Genomic DNA, 22,440 nt, shown 5'->3' with positions numbered 1-22,440 from the left:
CTGAAAATATTACGTTTGTTTCTTCAAATTTGTTTTGATAAAGAATCCTGAATCCCGAAGATGTTCTATGAAGTAGACCAAAAACATTTGAAGCAAATTTAATTCCTGCAAAATTGATCTAGTTTTTATAGTTTATTGTTAAATCATAACATATATCTTCCTCATACACCCCGGTGTGTATGAGGAAGATATATATCTTTTTATTAATAGAAAGCTAAAAGTAAATGGAAATTAGTTTTTTTTACTTTGGAAAGTTTTTGTCCAAAATTTGATTCATTGTTTATTATTGGAAAATTCACTTCAATATGTTGTAAGTATTAATGTCATTTTTAAAGTAATGAAGATCACGGATTGGCTTGTATTTTGGTCATCTTAAAACTAAAAAAAATCATTATTTTGACTGAACAACAATTATGATTTTAATGAAGTTGAATGCTTCAAAAGATTGAAATTTGTAAATTAAACTTAGTTTAAAATATTTTATTATTAAACTGAAATATATATATAGATATAACAAATCTTTTGTTTTTATTAATGGTCATTGATTTTAAAAATAAATTTTGATTAATTTTGGCTAAGTTAACTCAAGCATTTGGTGATTTTTTATTGTTATTATTATTTGTATGAAAATATAAGAAGGCTGTAGTTTTGATCATATTTAAATGTAAAGTTAGAATTAGACGACTTATTTTAGATGGTAAAGAAAAACTTATGACAAAAATTTATATAAATTATAATGAAAATAATTTATATGCATTTTTTGAAACTATGAATAAATTTTTTATGAATGTAGCATGAAAAAATTAAACAATAAACAAAATATATAATTTATTAGTTTTTAAAGTTCATTATTTAAAATATATTGTTAGGATAAATTACTTCTATTGTCTTAAAATAATTTTAATACATATTTTGTGTTTTACACAAATACAAAAACATTCTACAATAACAAGATGTAACATTCCATTTTGTTTGTTTGCTAAAGATCAATAAATTTTTATTTTTTTAAATTTCAGTAGATAAAAATAAAGTAAATTAACGAAGTTCACAATAAATTGTGATAGGTTGTAAATTAATTTTGAATAAACATTATTTTTAGACTAAAGAACAACATAGCACTAGACTAAACTGTAACGAATACGTGAGCATGCACATGCCAGTACATAAGGTCACCGTACAAAAAAATCTCTCTACACTAATAGAGGGGGGTCATATATCAGATTTAATGTCTAGCGATGATGACATTTAAACCTTTAACCTTAACAAATAATTTTAATATACTGTGTGTGTATATTATAGGCATCGGGCATCCTCTACTTAATGTCGGTAATCTATTTCTGAAAATCAGCTGTTTTATTGAAAAATATTAACAAGTAGTTTATATTCCATTATGTTAAGTGGGAAAAATTATAATGCATTATCAAAACTCTCAACTAATTTTCCAAAAGTAATTGATACAAAATACAATGTCTATATATAAGTTACAAACTAGGATACAGGTGAAAAAATTATTCAAAGGACTTCAAATAAGATCTCCAAGTGTGATAGTGTTATTATCCTTAAAGTGTGGATGTATTTTTTCTATAGGTCTTATATATTTCTAGCTTTTCCAAGCTCTTGAGATGCATATATTATACACCATACTGGGAGAAGACACATTTCAAGAGCTTAATAAAACTAGAAATATATAAGGCCTTATAGAAAAAAATACATCCATAAACTTTAATGACAATGATACCTTATCACAATCTTGGAGATCTTATTTTTTCATCTGTATTTGCCTGTAGTGATGTTCAATCTTCCATCCAATTGGAAACTATCTTTTAAAACTTTTGTATTCAAATTACTATTTCACTCTAGAATAATTGACAACCAAATGATGACTGCTTAAAGTGGTAGTTTTCTATTAAATACTTTGCTGGATTACTGATTTTTGAGTGTGTTATTCACAAACATTGTGATGTTTGCATGATGTTGGTATGATATGATGCTTCTTCCAGTATCAGCTATATTCAAGATATATATTCACAAACATCATGTTTACTTGCTGTAATGTAACATATAAATATGTCACAGCAAATAATATTCAAGCAATAGAGGGATTTGTTTTAAAAAATTGTAGACAAAAGTGTACAATAAGAAATAAGGAATAAATTGAAAAATATTTTTAATATCTCTGACATTTCTGTAATTGGGAATTTGTTGCTGTTAGTGATGTATAAATATGAAAGCATGTTTAGGCTGCTTTGCGTGATGTTGGTGTGATATGATGCTTCTTGCAGTATCAGCTATATTAAGATACATATTCAATTTCTTGACACTTAGGGTGCTTTTCAAAACATTTACACATAATTCTAACATACATTCCAAATACAATTGATCAGAAACTTGAAACTTACTACATGCACACAGATGCATTGTTTTGTTAAAAATCTTTATACCAAAAACTTTTTACTTTTTCTACTCTGGGCATAAGAAAACCTTTGTTTTCATATTTGCTATGGGTTTGGTATAAAATAAAATATAAAAAAAATAAATAAATAAATAAAAATGTGGTCTTGCCCATTTGTCTCTGTTGGTCCATTTGTCTCGTTTAGTTTGTCATTGTGTTCATTTCCTTTTTGCACTGTCTGTCTAGCCGTTTAGTATTAAGATTTGCAATTATGTTCAGTTTTATTAGTATTAAGTAGATATAAGTCTTCCTACTAATAGCCACTTGGCACTAACTTCTACACTTAGCTATTTGTGGCGGCACTCAGTTATTGGTGTTCGCTACACTCAGGTTTTCTTTTAGACCCTTTGGGGACTATGGCCTTGCAGCATAAAAACTGCATTCCAACATCAAACATAGAGGGTACTGTAGTCATATGTATGCCGTTCAGAGGGATCCTATCTTTCTCTACTGTCTATCTCCTCTTCCTCCTCCTTCCCTTTCCCTTACCCTCTTTTCTGCCGGCTAAACACTTTGTATACAGCCAATGTCTTTCTTGTATGTATGTATGTATGTATGTATGTATGGGTTTGGCATAGCCCACAGTGGGACTGCTGGGTGGTGAGGAATAGGGTCCAACATATCTGGCACAGATTACTTATGAAAAATTCCTGAACCTCTTGGATTTGTTCACAGGTATCCCAGAATATAGTAGGTTGATGCCTTAACTGCCTCAGCCAACTGTCTGCTTACTGCTATATGTCAGACATTGCCAGTGGCTGAGTGGATAAAACTACTGAACATGCTAGTTTGTCACAAATTTGCACTTCACCAACAGGCTGGCTGCATAGTTTTCTGGGTTTTCTTTACATGTCTAACACCTAAATAGGAGCCAGTTTCTTATAGAAAATCCTCCCACGAGGTCATCCTGCATGGCAGATTATCTATGCGTTACATTGCCATAGTGCATCAGAAGCAAAAAACTATATGTAAGGTTTGGTTTATATGTAATTATCTACCCAATATTATATATATAGTTAGTTTTTTTTATATATTACTTTTTAATTAAAATATTTTTCTCCTGTATTTCTTTCTAGACTAGAGAGTGGTTATTATTTACTGTAGATTGCAATCACTAATATAAAAATTTTCCAATTTATTTTATGTAAATATATTAAATTGAGAGGATAATTCTAATTAATGTAAGATAATTTAAAACAAAACTCTGATGCATGAAAAAATTTTCATAGAAATTTCAACTGAAAGTTATCTACATATCACATTTTCTGTATATATGTTTAACTTTTTAATATATAAATATTAATTATAATTTAATTTAATTTGACTTATTTTGATTTATTGAGTCAGCAGTCAATTTTGTAAGAATATTTTTTTTTATTCCACTTTAATGAACATATTGAAAATTACTTTAATTTTTATTTGTATAAGATTCATTTTCATTATTATATTTAATTATGAGGACAGTTTAACTTCTGTCTGGAATTTCAGTAATAATTCAGAATCTGAAGGAAGTAATGGAACTGTATATACTGCATAGTTCCAATTTATGTTTCTTTCTGTATGTTTCTTCTCCTCCTCCACACACTGATAATTCTCCCACTGTTTTGGCAATGATGCTATGCCTACAGAATAGAAATCTTTTGTTACATAATAATTAATTGCCTGGATTAGAAATAATATAATTAAGTAACTTAAATTTGTAATTCTAGTACTTTAGTGTCTTAAGTGTTTGAATTCTGATGTCTTCACCTGTTTGAATATTCAAATTGGAACAATTAAAACACCAAGTACTCAGATTACAAATTGAAGTTACTTAATTAGAAATCTTTTGGCTGATGTCAGTCCAAATCCATCATTGTACAATTATCATCTGTTTAGTCCTTTGGAAGAAGCCTTAGGAGACAGGAGATTCATTCAGAATACTGAAGTCAGAGAATTCGTGATGCAATGACTCTAACAACAGCCAAAAGATTTATATTTTGGAGGCATAGGATCATTATCACGTTACTGAAATTCAGCACAGGCACAGAAGATAGACTGCCTTTGTATATTAATGTTATCTTAAAAGTGCAAAGTAAAAACATGTAAATCACAGTGAATTACCTTATTTTCTTGCATATATTTCATGGGTTACTATATATGTTTAAACAAGAATTTGAAGGGGTACAGATTATTTAATAGAGTGGATTATGCACTAATTTTAAATTGCAGTTAGGAATTCGCACTTATCAAGCAATGGTTTCTCTCAAAGAGATAGATTATACAGTGAAGCAAGTTATGTGAGGGTCTTATTTTTGTTCTAACACTTTTTGTTGGTTATACACATGAAATACATTAGATAAATCAAGAGGGAGAAAGAATTAGTTTTTTATAATAAACAAATTTTATTATTGTTGAACTATTTCTTACATAATTGACTTCAAAAAATATTAGATAGTTATATAATAATTAGTCAAAGTCAGAACTGGACAAAAGGAATATAAATCCACAAACCTCAGAGTTAGTCCAGTAGTATCCAAAAAATTCACGTTTAATAATTTGTTGTATATTGTATTATCCTGTAATTTTGTTGAGCAATATATTTTGTAAGACAGACAGACTTTACAATAATCATGTTATCAAAATCATATTATTAATGTGACTGATTCAGACTACACTATTTATTCACTATCATTTATAGCTTTCATTGCTTTCCTTGGTCTTTTAAAAATTCATATGTTGTAGTTTAATAATTTCTTATATTAAATTTATTAGAACATTCTATCTCTCAATTTTATGCCAATATTTCTGGTAAAAAGTGATAAAAATATATTTTTATACTTTTAAGTTTCAATATTTTTATAATGTTATGTACAGATATCATTTATTTTAAGTGCAATATTTTTCTCTATATTTTAATTTGTATACTTGTTATAGTGACTTTGCAATATTTTGTAATTTTCTTTTTAAAAATTTAGTGTTGAGATATAAAATTCTGAACTATAGTTAATATAATTTTAAAAATCGATGACCATTAATACAAATATATACATATATATATATATTTATATTGATATTTTGTGTTTTAAATGATTCAATTATATGTAAATAGCATCAATTTCTAATTCCTAATATACATAAAATAAAATAATTATAAGTCAGATTATTAATTTGCTTGTTAAAATTCGTTTTTCAAGCTATTTTCTTGTAAAGGCTTCATAATTGCATTCATAATACTATTTGCTTTTCACAAAAGAAAATTCCTTTGATGTTTTTAAAAAACAGATGATAATTTCAATATTAAATCATGCATTTAATTTGTTAACTATTGATTTTCATTATAAAATGTATGTAATCAAGCATTAAACAGTTAAAATATTTTTTGGTAAGTTAATATAGATAAATATTTTTGCTATATTTACCTTATATAGTCTTTAAAAATACAAAATACACAAAACAAATGTTTACAAACTTATAAAATATTTAGCATTGTTATATATGCTGTTTAGTAATAAAACTTAAAGAAGGTTAATGTAATGTAAACAATAAAATTTTAATCCTGTTGAGAATAAAGAGTTGGATAATGCATTTTGTGCATTTTTTTTTTCTTTTTTGAAGAGACTGTTTACACTTTTCAGTCTGTTTACTTGAAGAAGATCGATTGACAGCCATTTTAACATATAATTCAAATTAAAATTTTCAATGTTTTAAAAATGGTGATCCTTTTATAATTGAAATCAATTTTTTTTTTTAAATTGTCTTTATTGTAAATGCTAATATAAAGTATCTTGAAATGAAAAGAGAATGAGTCAGTACAAATTATTTATTAATCTATGTATGTTTATCTCATTTTGAAACAATAATATGGCACTTAGTTGAATTTTTTATTTCACATTTTAAATTTAATTAAAATTTTTCTGAAGTTGTACAAATTTAAAAGAACAAAAGATAGTTTTTTTTATTTTTGTAAATCCAAAAAGAAAAAATACAAAGAATAAACTTTTCTTTTCACTTAGTCTTTCATGGATTTTTTTTTTTCCAAATATTATACAATCCTGTTTATGATTATATTATATTATCATCATAATATAATATATAATAAAGAAATAGAATTTTGTTTTATCACTTTTTGCTAAGAAAATTTTAAACGTATATATTTTTTGCTGCATCTTAGAATACATAGTGTACAAATTCAATGATGTATTTCAATGTTATTAACAGATCACTTTAGCAAAACAGATATATTATGATACTGTTAAAAAATCTAAAATTCAATAAATACATTATCATTTAGAAGAAACGTTATGTAGAGCAATTAAAAATATAATTAAAAAGAGAACTACTGTAAATAGTTCTTAAAACAAAAAAATAAGTCGAAGAGAAAAATGGTACTAAAGAAACTAAGATTTTTTTTCCCCTGACCAGAAATAAGATGTTAGTATTAGAAATATTCAAGTATTTAAGAGTATTGTAACATATCAGATATGTTTACGTTATTTTTTAAGACAAAGTATTAAAAAACGAAGAGGAAAAAATAAGGAGAAGTATTGTTTTTGACTATTAAAACAGTGTTTGTTTTAATACTCAAATATAGTATTTTTTAATTCTTTGTGTTGAGTTAATAAGCAATGTACTTTATTCAGATTAAATTTTAATAATACATTGCAAATAGAAACAAAATGAAACAATTACTCAACAGATGGGAAACAATATTAGTTGGCGTACTTTTATTTTCTAATGGAAAATACTTTAATTTATATGGCTTCTATGGATTTAAATATTATTGAGATGGCTTATACTAACAAAAAGATGTTAAAATGAGTTGAGTTCATTACAGATCTGTTATAATATAATCTGCTATTGTCAAGATGAAACATTACTGTTATCAAGTAAATTAGAAATACCAAATATTCAATCTATACACATGAATGACTAATTTTGGGTAGTGGTGATTTATTTATTTTCGAAAGTATGATAGAAATAATTTTTATTAGAAAATGCTTTGTCATGTAAGCTTTAAAGTTAATGATATTAAAATTAGCTTCTGAACTAAGAAAGAAACCTCTAACAAAAGATAGAAGTAATACTGGAAAAAACAAAAGTTATCAACTTGTGCATCAACAAGGAACAAATAAGTAATCACTAACAGATTTTATGGTTAAATAAATATAGCAACTAGCTTTCAATTCTGTCATATTGATTTTTTACAAAACCTTAAAGAATTTCACATTATAAACATCATACATTAAAATTAAACAACTCAATATCAAATACCTGTCTTAATCTCTATATTCTTCATAATATACTGTATTTTATAGCATATAAGATAGCACATTTTAGCACAGAATATTTAGGGAAAAAGTATTTAGTGTTTTTAAGCCATCCTATGCCTTTGGCACTTGCCACCATTTTTTTTTTTTTTTTTTACTATATTCTGTTTGAAAAAAGTAAAATTAGAATGCAGTCTTTTGTTTATCAGGTAAAAAAAAAAGGAGTTTAAAAGAAGTCATTACCATTAACTTATTCTACTTGAATTAACTGCAAAGTGTACTGTACAGCAAAAACAAGTAACATTGTCTAATTAAACATATTATTATTAACATTTTTATTTAAGAATTGGGCTAGACAGAGGTTAGCTGTAACTTACAGAAAGACGTTTGGGGAATTCATTAGCCTAAGAAAAATCACATGTAACTTTTGTTAAAAGAAAAAAAAATCTTATATCTTATATGCTGTAAAATATGGTAATAAATAATTAAATAGATTTAATTGATATATTGCAACATCTGATGATTTTTCATACATCTCTCAATATACTGTTTTGAACAAATTGTTGATTTGCATCAAAATAAAACTTAATTATAAATATTTTGACTATATGTTACAAAATTTTAATACTGGTATTGCTTAAAAACTGGTAACTCTTCATTCTTTGATCAGAGACTCCAGCTTTGTCCATTGTTGCCTGAATTATCATCAAAAACTATATTCATGTAACTCTCTTCAAATTTTTAAAATCTAATTACCAATCTATTATAAAATGATTATTTTAAGTACTTGATTGCTTAATTATTTTAAATTATAAAATTGTGTTCATTTGTAGTTCTATCTACTTTGATATCATTTATCTATTTTTGGACTGTAAAAACAAGTTTTCTTATTACCATTCTAAATACAGTTTTATTCATTTAATCAGCCAAGAGAATCATGTAATCTTTTTCTAAATATATTTCCACATTTGCTATTTCCAGAATTTATATTTTTTTTATCAACTTTGTGGGTTTGAATTGTAATGAAAATCATTTTTTATTTTCTTTTACATTGTTTTTTTTTATTGTAAATATATGTTGAACTCATAATTTGAACTTAAAAACCAATCACTGAATAATTGACTGATTGATTAATTTTAATAAACAAAAAGCAGTTATAATTTTCAAATGTATGAAATGATTGGCTGATTATCTAATAATGAGGAAATCCAGACCAAAAAGGCACATTTCCACCATAATTCTTTTATCAGGAAAAGGTAAAATCTGATATCTTAAATTATATAATGTATTAAAGTATTATGAAATGGATTTTGGTATGATTTTGGGGTACATTTCTAGATTTTAGCAAATATAATATGATCCAATAAGAAAATTAAATTTTTCCAACATTTTGTTCTGGACCATCTCAGATGTTTTTGTATAATATTTTTTTCTTTATTTTTCTATACTGACACAAAATTTTTTTAAGTGTGACATTTTTTCCCTCTTTTTCTAGTTCTTATTATTCAAAATTAATTCACTTTTTCTTGATCTAATTTTTAAAATAATCTTTATACATATTAGCTTTTAGATGTCTATTTATTTGTTAAGAGTGTTTTTCATAACAAATAGACATCTACAATTAAAACGTGCAAGATTATTAAAAGTAATAATAATTTAATCTCAAATTGTTCAGCATTGCTTATGAGTGGATATTGAAAATATGTTAACTTACTCAGAATCTTCAAAATGCTCATTTCAAACAGTAAAATATAAGAATATCTCTTATAGCCATCTCTTATCATTTATTGCACACTTCAAATAATTCAAAACCAATTAATAAGATATATTATTATTCTGTATATAAATTTTTTTATTGGTTCAAACCGAGCATCATGATCTATTTCTTTGAGGAAAGAACAGAACAAAAAATTTCTGACATTTTTTTTACATACCAAATTTTTTTGTTTAATCATATGTATGTTGGTAAGGAAATCGTTTTTTTATCGATAGTGAATGTGTTAATACCCAAAATCTGTAGAATATACAGTATATATCTCTCAACGCTTCTTTCAACAAATGTTTATATATTTACATCTCAAAAACTGATTACATCTTTACAAAACAGTATGCAGGAAAATTTCAAGTTAAACTTCAAATTCAGTTGGGGAGAACATTATATGTGATTCTAACATTTTGAGAAGCACCTCAAGTGTTGAGAAATGAAATATGCATCTCAGTTATAGTTGGTGCTGAAAGAGGTATTGTAGTGACATATCATACTGACATCTATAGCAAGAAAGCCTTAAACCCTTTCATGATGTTACTATCTAACAGTACTCAATTGATTTTCTGTTGAAGGAATAAACTGCAATTTATTCCTTATTTTTATTGTAGAATTTTATTTGCAGTTTTTAAAACAAATCTGTATTGCTATGTACTATTTAGTATGCCTTATCATAAATATAACTGCAGTGCAGCATGCATATTGTACCTATTATTGCATACAAAGTGATTATTTGATAACTATATTCAATGTTTAGTGATCAGAAAGCAATGTATTAAGCATTTTATATCCCAATATAATAATTTGTAACTTATAAGTATGTATAAGGGGCAGTCAAATGAAAATGAGACAGATGGGAAAGAAGTAAGTAAACTGTTTATTATTTCAAAAGAAATTGCCATAACTGTTAATACATTTATCCCACTGTGAGACAAGGTGGTCAATGCCTTTATGGAAAAATGTTTATGGTTGCCTACGGAACCATGCTTGTACTCAGGTGTGCACCTCTTCGTCTGAAGCAAATTGATGGCCATGAATGTCTTTCTTCAGGGCTCCAAAAATATGGAAATCACATGGGGAGAGATCAGGACTGTATGGAGGATGTGTGAGAGCTTCCCAGAGAAACTTCTGCAGCATAGTTGAAACAATGTTGGCAACATGTGGGCAGGAATTATCCTGCAACAGAATGATACCATCTGTCATCATTCCTGGGCTTTTGGACTTGATGGCACACTTCAATTTTTGCAAAGTTTCCACATACTGCTGTGCATTAATTGTGGTGCCATGTTCCAGAAAGTCACCTTGCTGTTCCTCTTTCCCAGCCACCATAGTGATGTCAGATGCACACACGACTCACCAACCTCACTTCAAGCACATCTAACAGACAAATGACATAGCGGTGAACGTTTGTGCTGTTCCTTCTGATTCCCAATAGAGGGCACTTTTATACACACACCTACCTGCATTACCAACTTCTGCACCATGCTCGTTATATAGTCTGTCTCGTTTTCATTTGACTTCCCCTTATATTATATTTCTTTTAGTTACATTTTGAAAATTGAGAGTTTTAGGTTGACAATATAATGCATTATAATTTTTCCTGTTTAAAATGATGTGTAAACAGACCTGTAATGTGGTCATATGTTCCAATATTGGCGGGTTACTCCTGCATTTGAGCTTCGTGTCCCACCATTCCCAAATACTTGGTGGGATACACAAATGTTCCACTTTAGGGGAATGGTATAATAACTGTTCTTTATGAAGGTAGGAGTCTTTTTATGCCTTCAATTTGCTGACTGGATGTTTCTAGTACATTGTACAGGTTGCATTGACAGCCAATTGAGTAACCTGTCAGAAGGTGCATTTCCTCTTATAAGTCAACTAATAGTCCAATACAAAATCCTAATATAGTGTAAGTGATACCTCTGAAGCTGCCAAATGGAAGTTTCAGAGGTATCTCTTACTAAAGCTGAAATCTTTTCAGTGAATGCATGTCTTTCAGGTGGACAAAGGAGAAAATTCAACTGTAATGTTGAAGATGATGCTTCTGGTGAAATATAATTTTGATGCCTCTGATACTGAGAACTTGTGTGAGAAACTATATGAACAATCATACAGTGATCAAATCCTATGTGAAAGATTGTGCAATATGTGTGTTTAAGTTACAATTGTCACAACTGTAAATTTTAAATTGTGTCATTTCAGGATATACAGAATACTACAAAAACTGAATTGTGACAATTCAATTTTTATAGTATCCTATATATTCTGAAATTTAACCTGCTCTGGTGTCCATTGTAGTTAATTGTTAATATAAAGTCACCAGAAACAGGGCTACTGGATCAATGGAGGTTTAAAAATTAAACATGTTAATAAATTTTTGAGTTGATGCTGATTTGAAGAGAAAAAATTGGTTATCTCTCCCTCTCCCAGATATCTTTTTGTGTTGACAACCTTACTCTTAAATAAGATAGTTAGATAACCTAAAAAATAGGATTTAACAATTTGGAGGGCTTATTACACCAAGGCCAACAGAAAGAAGAACCAGATCTTTTACAAAAAAGTTAGTCTTTAATAATCACATTTCAAATTTAGGTAAGGATGCATTTCAGATACAAGGACCCCTCATCAGCTTACAAACACATGGCACCAACATGAACTGCTACTCTAAAAATGCCACTGATGCAACACTCATTTAAATGGACTGCTTGGCTATCTGTGCTCTGTTAATGGGAGATTCACTAATGTAAAACATAGGGAAAAAAATTGGGAATGTGGGAGAGTGCTCTCTTAAGTGAACTGCTTCCTTATCTGATGCTCTGCTTTGTTAAATGAACTTAAAACTTATAAACTTAATAAACTGCTTTCATTGCATTTTGTAAATTAATGGTAAAAACTGTACAATAATTTTTCTGTTATTTAAAATTGCTTTATAAGAGATTTTTATTTTGCAAGTAAAATTCTGATATTGTCATCTTAATGCTAAATCATATTCATTTATATTTCATATGAATCAGTTTTATTTATGTGAGAGTATTAAGATACTGAAATTTTAATAATTTACATAATCTAAAACAAAAAATTATGTGTAATATAACTTGCACTAATTTCTTAGTTTTTTTTTTTATTGCAGTTCTGTTTTGTGAAACTATAATGATTTTGTTATCAATACTTTATATTGTAAATTGCACAATTATTCTGCATTTCTGTTAAATATTGCTTGAATAAGTGTAATTTTAACTTTTTTTTATAATTGCATGATACATTAAAGTAAGGCTTTAGTGTTTGTTAATTCAAGTTATAATTGCTTTATAATAATTATGCATGTAATCCATAGCATGTATAGTACCCTTTGTGTAGTCCTAACCCTCCCTTCGTTCCTGGGGAATTTCTGTTGCCCTCCCAGCCCTCGGCTACACCAGGAATCGTTCCTTTCCTGAAGAAAGACCGGACGAAAGCAAGCGCCACACTCTTTCAGGTCCTCCTACAAGAAACTATTTGGGAGATGAAAATCAAGATAAGACAAAATTAGCAAGTACACCTGAAGAAATCAGAGAAAAAGATAAAGATTTAGATGCTGATGAGAAGAAAAAAGAAAGTAAAGTGAGTGTTAATTTTTTTAGTTAAATCTATGGAAGTAATTATTTATTCCCAGGTAAAACAAATTGATTTTAACTTCTCAGTGTATTAGAACAATTGAATGAAATTTGATTAAATAATTTATGAATCCAAACACTATTTACCTGATGAGAGCTCATAAATAGAGCCAAAAAGCATTTAGTAAAGTGATTTAACTACTCCAGTGGTAAGATGTTTTATATTTAGTTAAAAATAGGAGCTGGGTTATAATGGATTATTTGATAAAAACTTCAGATAGTAACTTATGTTTCTCATTTTTTTAAATATACGGAAGAATCTGGTTTTAACAGATTGCTCAGACCACTGAAACTCGTCTGTTGTTCACTGAAACAATGGATTTCCTGCACACCCAGGAAAATATCCATTATTAAAAAAAATTTAATTTTTTAATCACTATATATAGGAAATACCAGTACTTGAAATTACTCAGTCTCTTGAGATCGCTATTTTTTATCCTATAGAAGCACACGTTTGTAACATACATTTATATTATGCCATATGCATGTACAACAAAACTGATGAAAACTGTACATACTGTAGCATAAAAAGAGGCAAATTACATATGCATGTTAGTACTTTGCTTGACTTCATGGTTTGTTAAAAAACTCATGCATCTTGATTTCTTTCGATGCTGCTTTTCTATCTATTGAATACAACACCACTTGAAATTTGCAATGTCATGCACAGTACAACCTGTTTGTTTATGCTGAAAATCATCATGAAGGTCTTCGGGACTTGGAAATACTGTATGGCTTCACTAAATTTTGGTATTACATTTGGACCAGCTCTGGATTAAACCTCTAGCGGGCCCTAGACAAAATTTAAATTGGGGCCCCATTTAAATAAGTTGCTTCTAAACAAATCTTATATAATGTGATATTAGCGTAGCTAGCATGGGTGACACCCGGTGCGGATATCGTGGTGTCAGAAAGTCATTTCTAGATGGTGCGAGAGATCTCGTGGCGTCGATTACTTCTCACGCACGGATGCTATTGAACTTGTAATATCTTCGCACTCAAGCAACTTGAACGCTACATCGAATATGCAATGTCGCGACATATAAGTTTTTAGATTTAGAAAATAAATCATAACCATACATCAGTACTACCACGAGAGAGGCGGCCCTAGAAATATTTCTAGATGGTGCGAGAGATCTCGTGGCGCACATTACTTCTGACGCATGGGTGGCTGTTGACCTTTTTTTTTCTTTTTTTCTTTTTTTTTTTTTCTTTTTAGGTAATGGCTAGTCGAGCGGAGCTTAGTAGAAATTGTTAAATACAGCCTTTTCTGTCCTATCTAATTTCTTAAATGATTTTTAACTCGTTTTGAAACAGAGAAATCTTCTGCACTGAAGCTGGGCCCCTCCGAATTATGGGCCTTAGACATTTGTCTACTTTGCCTATTCGATAATCCGGCCCTGATTTGGACCAGTGACTGAGTTCACTAAGTGGCTCCTCCTCAATTGTATCTGCTGGCTGACTCTTTTCGTACAATTCTTCAATTGTACTTATCCCAAATGTAACAAGTGCATCATCAAACTCAAAAAATTTCCAGAAACAAATAACCCAAATATTAACTAAACATTGAAAAAAAAAGCACAAAGTTTACAATAGATTGGGGTAGAAAGAAAATTTATTATTCCGAGAAGCAGATTTGCTAAGCGGAGGTAAAATTACATTGATTTGGCAGGACCTAGAAAAAAATCCGTTATTCCATGATCCATTAAAACAAGATTCTACTGTATATAACAAATTAAAGAAAATAAATATATAAAGAAAAATTTTATATACACATGTAGATATTTATATGAATAATCAGTTTAAAAGTTTGTCTAAACAAAACAAAGTTCTTAAAATAAAATATATTTATAGAAGCATAAAATGCAATTTGATTAACTTTTTCTCAATTGTAGCAAAATAGAAACAGTTATAGCTATTGCAGAAAAAAGAGATTAAATTTTGTAAATTTAAGGTTTTTGAAATTTATGTAAATTCCAAACATTATTTTTACTTTCATTTTTGTCATAAATTTTGATACTGATTAAATAAAATTAGATTTTCCTCCATTATCTAGTCTCCATCTTTTATGATATAGTGAGATATCATTGCGAGGCAGGAATTTCGATATACAGTCAAACCTGTTTTTATGCGGTGGATAGGGACCGCGTAAAAAAACGCATAAAAAAAAAATCACATGAAACTTCACGAGTGGCTATAAAAAATATTTTTTTTATGCGGTCAATAGGGACCGCATAGAAAAAGTCTCACATAGAAAATAACTCAAAACCGTACGAAATAGAATTTATTGACAACAGATTTCAGCACTTGACTGCATCATCTCGTCTATCGTCTGTTTTACATATTTTTGTCCAGGTGGTTTTTTTTTGACTTAAAAAATAAATTATTTCATTTTTTGCATATTCATGCAATAATATTACTATAATAATTTCATTTATGCTATAATAAGTTTATTTAGCTATAATAAGTCAACGTGAGACATGACAAATCACACGAGACTAGTCGCCAACTATACCGCACAAATAAAAAATCGCACAAAAAAAAACGCATGAATTAAAAATTCGCATAAAAAAATCGCACAAAAAAAGACCGCATAAAAACAGGTTTGACTGTAATCATTACATATAAGTTTGCATTCATTAATTCTTCCATATATTTCTATTATTCTTCAGTAACTGAAAGAAATATAAATTAGAATACAATAACCCTTTTTTTTTTATATATTTGCTGTTTGAACACATTATCAATAACATTTATTTTCAAAATAAGATAAAAGAAAATAAATGTTTAATTACTGTTTCTTTCACCCACTTGGGCTTTTTCTTAAGGTAAGCACTTATTGTTTGAATGAAGAAAAACACTAGGCTGATTCCTTTATCCTTTTATTTATTTCCCAAATGCTTTTCAAACTACTTTGTTCCTCGTCAGTGGGTATAAAAGGAAAGATTTCTGGTACAAAATTTACAGGTGCAATATTGTATAGAACATAATTTACCTTCATAATGTTTGAGTCACAATTTCACGAAGTTTGTTACTTGCTTTTGAAAACTGATAATTCTGCTTTTATTCTTAATTAACATTTATTTGTCTTAACACCATATGATAAAGTTTCATCAAAAAAAAATTTAAGACATTCAAATATGTGTAACAGTCCATTTACTTCACTTGTTTCAAACTGTTTGATAAAGATAGATCTGTACTTCAAAAATCTCAAAACATTTTTTGTTAAAACATCTCTTAGATGACAACTATTAACAGTTATTCTGTAAATTCTCTTTTACTCCATATACAGTGGAACCTCGCTTAACGAGCACCTCGCACAACGAGTTTTGCATAATGAGCAAAACAAATTGTAAAAATTTGCCTCACTTAATGAGCGATGTTTCGCATAACGAGTGGTGAGGAGAGGGGAAGTCCCAAATTGTGCGCATGCAGCATGCTCCATCAGTCTGTGTTTAGCACTCGTTCCACTGGCATCTTAGTGTCACTTGTGATCACATATTTTTCCAAACTTGTGTTCACACATATTACTTATAAACATCAACAACCATAGCCTGTTATATAATAAACACGCCCAACGATATGCCAAATTCTTGGGTTATTAAATTTAATGAATGATTCCAAATTAAATTTTAGAAATGTCTGAATTAAAACTTAACTATTTTTATAATTATTAAATTTAATATGAGATGGAAACATAACTGCCTACCTCTAGTCAAATTAATTAATTTCTAATATTTAATTATAGCCTTTACATAACCCAAGAATTTGACATATTGTTTGGAGTGTTTATCAAACATATTAGATGTGATTTTGTTTTTTGTTTCTGCAAATTGAATTCTCATTCCAGGATGGTTCATTTTGCACTAGAAAAAAAGATGATGATGATTCACGCTCCTTAACAGTGTATATTATACAATTTTTTTTAAAACATTATACATAAAACATTTGAGCATTTTTTCGGCGTGGAACGCATTATTGTATTTTACATTAATTTCTATGGGAGAAACTGTTTCGCTTAACGAGTGTTTCGCATTTCGATTAAGACTCTGGAATGAATTATGCTCGTTAAGCGAGGTTCCACTGTACTAGGTTCTACAAACTTACCCTGAAGATTCCTAATTCCATGGTAATTTCAAATCCTTTAAAGCAGCATCTCTCTTTTTCCTTCTAACTGTTCTAGCCAAAGCCGACAATCTCATAATCCTTTCTTTTCTCAACCTCTCACACTCTAAAGTGTTCTTAAGTCCCAATCTGCATGGACTCAAACTTACTCTTCCTTGATTCTTTTCTTTCTCTATTCCATCCCATTGACCTTTTTTAACATGTAGGAGGTCTGTAATATGCCTGGGCCATCAACTACAGGGAAAGGAAAGACAAGAAAAACACCAAAGACAAAGGAGACACAAAAACAAAGAAAATAGAAATAAACAAGAATTTTAAAACATGGCAAACAGCCACAATTAATTGTGTTTTCTATCTGTACTGTAATAAATAAAACCTTACACTAGTATTGATAATGAGATAGCTCTATAGTGCAATTACAGAAGATTGTTGACAATTGTTGTTATATAAAAACTTTGTAATTTCTGGAATTAGTACTTTCTCAAGTTCATTTTGGTTAATTTTCAGATAATTGATGTTATACTATATATTCATTCATTGTTAATCTTCATCTAGTTTTCAAGATCTGTATAATTTCTTTATAACAACATTATTCAAGTTATTTAAAGAAAAATAAACTTTACACTTTACTTCAACTTCTAATTAGTATCTGATTTTTTTTCTTGCAACAATTTATCAAGTTTTATGATTATTAAAAATAAAAATTTTAGATGTTTTGTACTTGAAAAGTTTTTAATATTCATAATGACTGTTAATGTTACATTAAAATTAATTTAAAAGTTATTAGAAGTTTCATTTTGAGTAGTTTATTTTGTAAGTGTTTTCGTGTTTGTCTGTGCATGAAAAATGGATCATGTATGTATAAATTTCACCCAATAAACATATTAACTGAAAAAAAAAATTTCATTTTTTCTTTATTACTAGAAACCTGTTGGTGGTGTGGCAGTTTTACCTCCAATGGACTTATTGATGAAAGAGCAAAAGCAAAATCAAAAGAAATCACCTGAAATTTTTAATGGAACAGCTGAACAATATGAGGTTAATAAATTTATATAAATGTATTAATTTTAAATATTAAAAAAAAATATATCAAATCTAAAGTGAAAATTCTTTTTAAATAAATATATCATAAAAGTTTACTGAGAAGTTGTTAATGTATTTTCTATTATTCATTCAATTTTGCCATCAATTATCAGAGTTAAATTTATTTACTTTAACTGTAAATCTTTTTAGAAAGAAATATTAATTTTATTAGGAAAATAGTTAAGATTGAAAATATGTATTTATAAAGTAACATTGACAATTCTATGATTTATTGGAGAGCTAATGGCAACAGTCATGTCTTGTCATTAGCATCCCAACATTAAGATGTGTCCCCATAAATATAAAAGCACAACTTGTTATGCAAATAAAAGCTAAACTAATTATCATATAACAAAACTAATTTAATTTTGAGGTAGTTACAACTTACAAATAAACATACTAAAAAAATCATGTAATTATATTGTTTAACAACTTAACAATAAATTAATTTAAATGAAAATTGCATTTTTTGCTGTCCCAAAATATAAAGGCAGGTTTGATTTTTCTAACAATAGAGTTCATACAGTAATACAGTATAACTGTTACATATTTCAAATGTTTATTTCTGTTGTGTATTGATGTAAATGAGTTGTTTTTGAAAAAAGGCAAGATTTCAGCTTTAAGAGATGAAAATTACTCAGCAAGAGCAATTGCAAAGAAAATTAATCATTCTCCAATTGTAATTGACAATTTCATAAAGCTTGGAGACAAATACAGACAAAAAGAAATTAACAGGTCAACCTTCAAAGCTTACAAACAGAGGAAAATGCAGTATTTTTAGGGAAATCAAAAGCAATTAAACATCTTTATGAAAATTAGCATCAAAACCAGAGCTTAATGTATCAAAATCTACAATTGGAAGAATTGTTAGTACATGTCAGGATCTCATCTATAAGAAGAAAAAGCCTGCACCATCACTAGCCCCCATCCATAAGCAAAAGCACTTGCAGTGGGCACAGGAAAAAATGGGATGGACAGACACATGGAAACACATCATCTGGAGTGACAAGAAGTTTAATCTCGATGGACCAGATGGTTGGACTTGTTATTGGCATAATTTGAAGGATGAAGAATAAATATTTTTAAAACAGTAGCAAGTGGGAGGCTCAATGATGGTATGGGTGGATTTAGTTGGTTTGTCAAGACAAATATTGAAACGGAAAGACTTTTTCCGAACAAAATGTTCTAATTCTGTACTTCAAAAGTTTTGTTTGGAAAAGTTTTCCATTTCAGTTGCCTGATCACGATATTTATATTAATATTAAAAGTGCTAGCAGAGGATTAAAAAAAAGCCCTTTAATGCCATTTTTGTTGACTTATTCTTTTTCTCTCTAGTAAGTGTGTTGGTGTGAATTCCATTACTAATTTGAGGTGGAGAGCATATATATTTTAAATTAAATAAATTAAAAGTATGATTAAAAATTGCAGCCCGGCATTTTGATGATGTCACAATAAATAATTGCTTGTTATTTGATTATTTTACTGCATCATTAGAATTATTATTCTTCACATTTAAAACTTATATAATGAGATTAAAAATTGTGATGTCATATCCTTTTAGAAAAAGCAAGTCTATGTTGATGTAAAGTTTTATCTAACAACATTTACACTTACTACTTCACATTTATTTTCACATATTTTTGATCATGATATACTCTGTCCTCACAAGCAAACAAGCTTCAGACATTACTGCACATGAATGAAAAAGACAAGTGATATGAATATTTAGCATTTTATTATTATTTTTTGTTAATATTATGGAAAATTTCCTTATATGCTCATCTTGGTTACACTTCAAATATCACAATATCACCATATATGAAAATAAGTATGAAGAAATAAAAATTTTATTTAATAACATACAAGTTAAATCTACAGATGAAATGACGTAATTTTTAATCTCTTGTTTTATAAGCTTTAAACGTTAGGAATGATAAAGCTAATGATGTGGTAAAAACCCAAAATAATAATGTTACGCATTAAAAAATAAATAAAACTAAGCTAAGATTCCAAAGGTTTGAACCTACTTCATTCAGCATCAGTACATAGCATCTTATCCACTGCTATCGCCACTAAGATACATGAAACTTTCAAAGACTTATAAGCTAAAGACTGAATTTTCAGAGGTCTGGTTTTTGGAAATGTTTGAGAATTGTTTAGACAAGAAGTTGTTTGTGTTTAAGGTTACATGCTCTTCAAGTTTTGTTCAAATCAGAGACCCACATGCCTAGCCCCCTCCTTGTAAGTGACAGCGTAATGTGTTACTTTCGCTTTCCAGAGGCCAATTTGATAAGGCTACAGCACCTACATAATTAATAAGTAAAACTGGTGGAAATAATTTTAAGTAACGAAAAAATTTAAAACTGACGAAATGGTTGTGATGTTTTTAAATTTTCCAGAGAAACCCCTGCAGTGGTGTTACATCTTTCCTCCCATAAGAAATGAGTTTCTGCATGAACTTCCAATTTGGACACTACATTCAAATGAAATGACATCCTTTATGACTGAAAACTGATTAACCTCTGCAGCTAAATTTGCTATGCCTTGTAGCCAGAAGTATTATTAACATTGTTACCAGATTTCATCTAAATATCATTTATTAACAAAACGTTCTTACCAATTGCAACTTACTTTTTGATTTACCCTGGTATATACAGTATGTGGAAAAGACTGGGAGCATGGGGATTTTCCCATTCAAGAATACTGGTTGAGATATTCTCAGAATTATGGTTGAAATTGTAAACAACAATTATTTAATATAATCAAAAATGCCATTTTATACAAATTGGCCTGATTAGGATATGAATCCAAGTTTCGTTAGATTCAAAAAACAAATATTTACATACACACATATTTCTATTATTTAAGTGCACGCATGCAAACAAATATAGTGAATATTACTATTTACTATGTTTATCAAACTATTAAATATTTTAGTAAAATTAATTAAATATCTAATTTAATAAAACTTGTATTCAATTTGTAATTAACAGATCTTCAATCAAATTAAAAAATATATAAATATAAATTGATAACTTATTTTCTGAATGAATTCATTATGTTAAATGTCATTACTATTTTTATATCTAACAGACTGACAATGCAAATAAAATCAGTCAAGATGGATCAAACAAATTTACAGGAAAGAAGCTGCCAGCAATTCCTCCAGACAGATCTGTTAATGAACATAAATCTTCAGTTAGTCCCAAAGAACAGGTATATTATATAATATATTATATTTATTTGTTATACAGAAGATAAAATATATGTTTTAAAATCTTTTTAATGTTTATAAATTTTAGGAAATAATTAAAAAGATATATTGTGATATTTAAGCATAATAATGAAGAAAAATAATTTTGTTTATTCCTTTTGAGTTTTAATAATTGTTGTTATTAACAGAAAATATAAAGAAAAAGGTTTTTGTTTATTTGATATAATCTAAAAAAATGTGGTGTATCAAAAAATGACTATTTTAAGCAAAAATCCAATTATATGGATGCACCAAGATTCCAGTTAATTTGGAGAATTGGAGTTTTATCACATAGTTTTTATTTATTGTGTGTATATATATAAAAATTTCAGTATTTTATATCATTTAATCATAAAAATTATTCAAAACCTTAAATGATAGCAACAATATACCAATAGTATTTAATTTGTTTTGTATAGTTGATATATTTTTATATTTTCAGCACCCATTAAAAACAGAAGCCACGAAATATGAACAAAATAATATTGATGAAATGCAAGACAATGTATTTGAAGATTCAATACCAACTTCTGAAACAAGAAAAGCTGCCTTTTCATCTGATCAGATTTCACCTGTAGCTTCTTCACCACCACCACCGCCTCCACCACCGCCTCCACCTCCTCCTATTCCGCCGCCACCTCCATTATCATCATCTGCTTCATCTTTACCCGATTCAGATCAAATACCATTACCATTACCACCAGAACACGATACGTTAGTAGGAGAAGTTGTTAGTTCATCAACAATATCAAGTAAAACTAGAACTGTGGAAACCATTACAGTTAGTGAAATTTTTAAATTTTATAATTCTCTAATTTATAGGGATAATAATTTGCCATTTTTATTAATTATGGAAC

At 28.4% G+C, this 22,440-nt stretch overlaps 1 protein-coding gene across 2 annotated transcripts in view; it reads left to right on the top strand.

Annotated features, from left to right (window-relative positions):
* Nucleotides 1-22,440, top strand: part of cora (coracle) — a 97,080-nt gene that overhangs the window by 68,460 nt on the left and 6,180 nt on the right. The window contains exons 11-14 of one of the 2 annotated variants that reach the window (XM_067287907.1): nt 12,945-13,069; nt 18,172-18,285; nt 21,424-21,546; nt 22,026-22,364. In XM_067287907.1, coding sequence (XP_067144008.1) covers nt 12,945-13,069; nt 18,172-18,285; nt 21,424-21,546; nt 22,026-22,364 — 701 coding nt within the window. Of the gene's footprint in view, nt 1-12,872; nt 13,070-18,171; nt 18,286-21,423; nt 21,547-22,025; nt 22,365-22,440 lie in introns of both variants that reach the window. The other variant, XM_067287906.1, reaches the window with a different exon arrangement.

This window comes from Centruroides vittatus, unplaced genomic scaffold (assembly GCF_030686945.1).
Source record: "Centruroides vittatus isolate TY-2023 unplaced genomic scaffold, ASM3068694v2 scaffold_752, whole genome shotgun sequence".
In the NCBI taxonomy this organism is placed as follows: domain Eukaryota; kingdom Metazoa; phylum Arthropoda; class Arachnida; order Scorpiones; family Buthidae; genus Centruroides; species Centruroides vittatus.
This window is presented reverse-complemented; position numbering and strand designations above follow the sequence as displayed.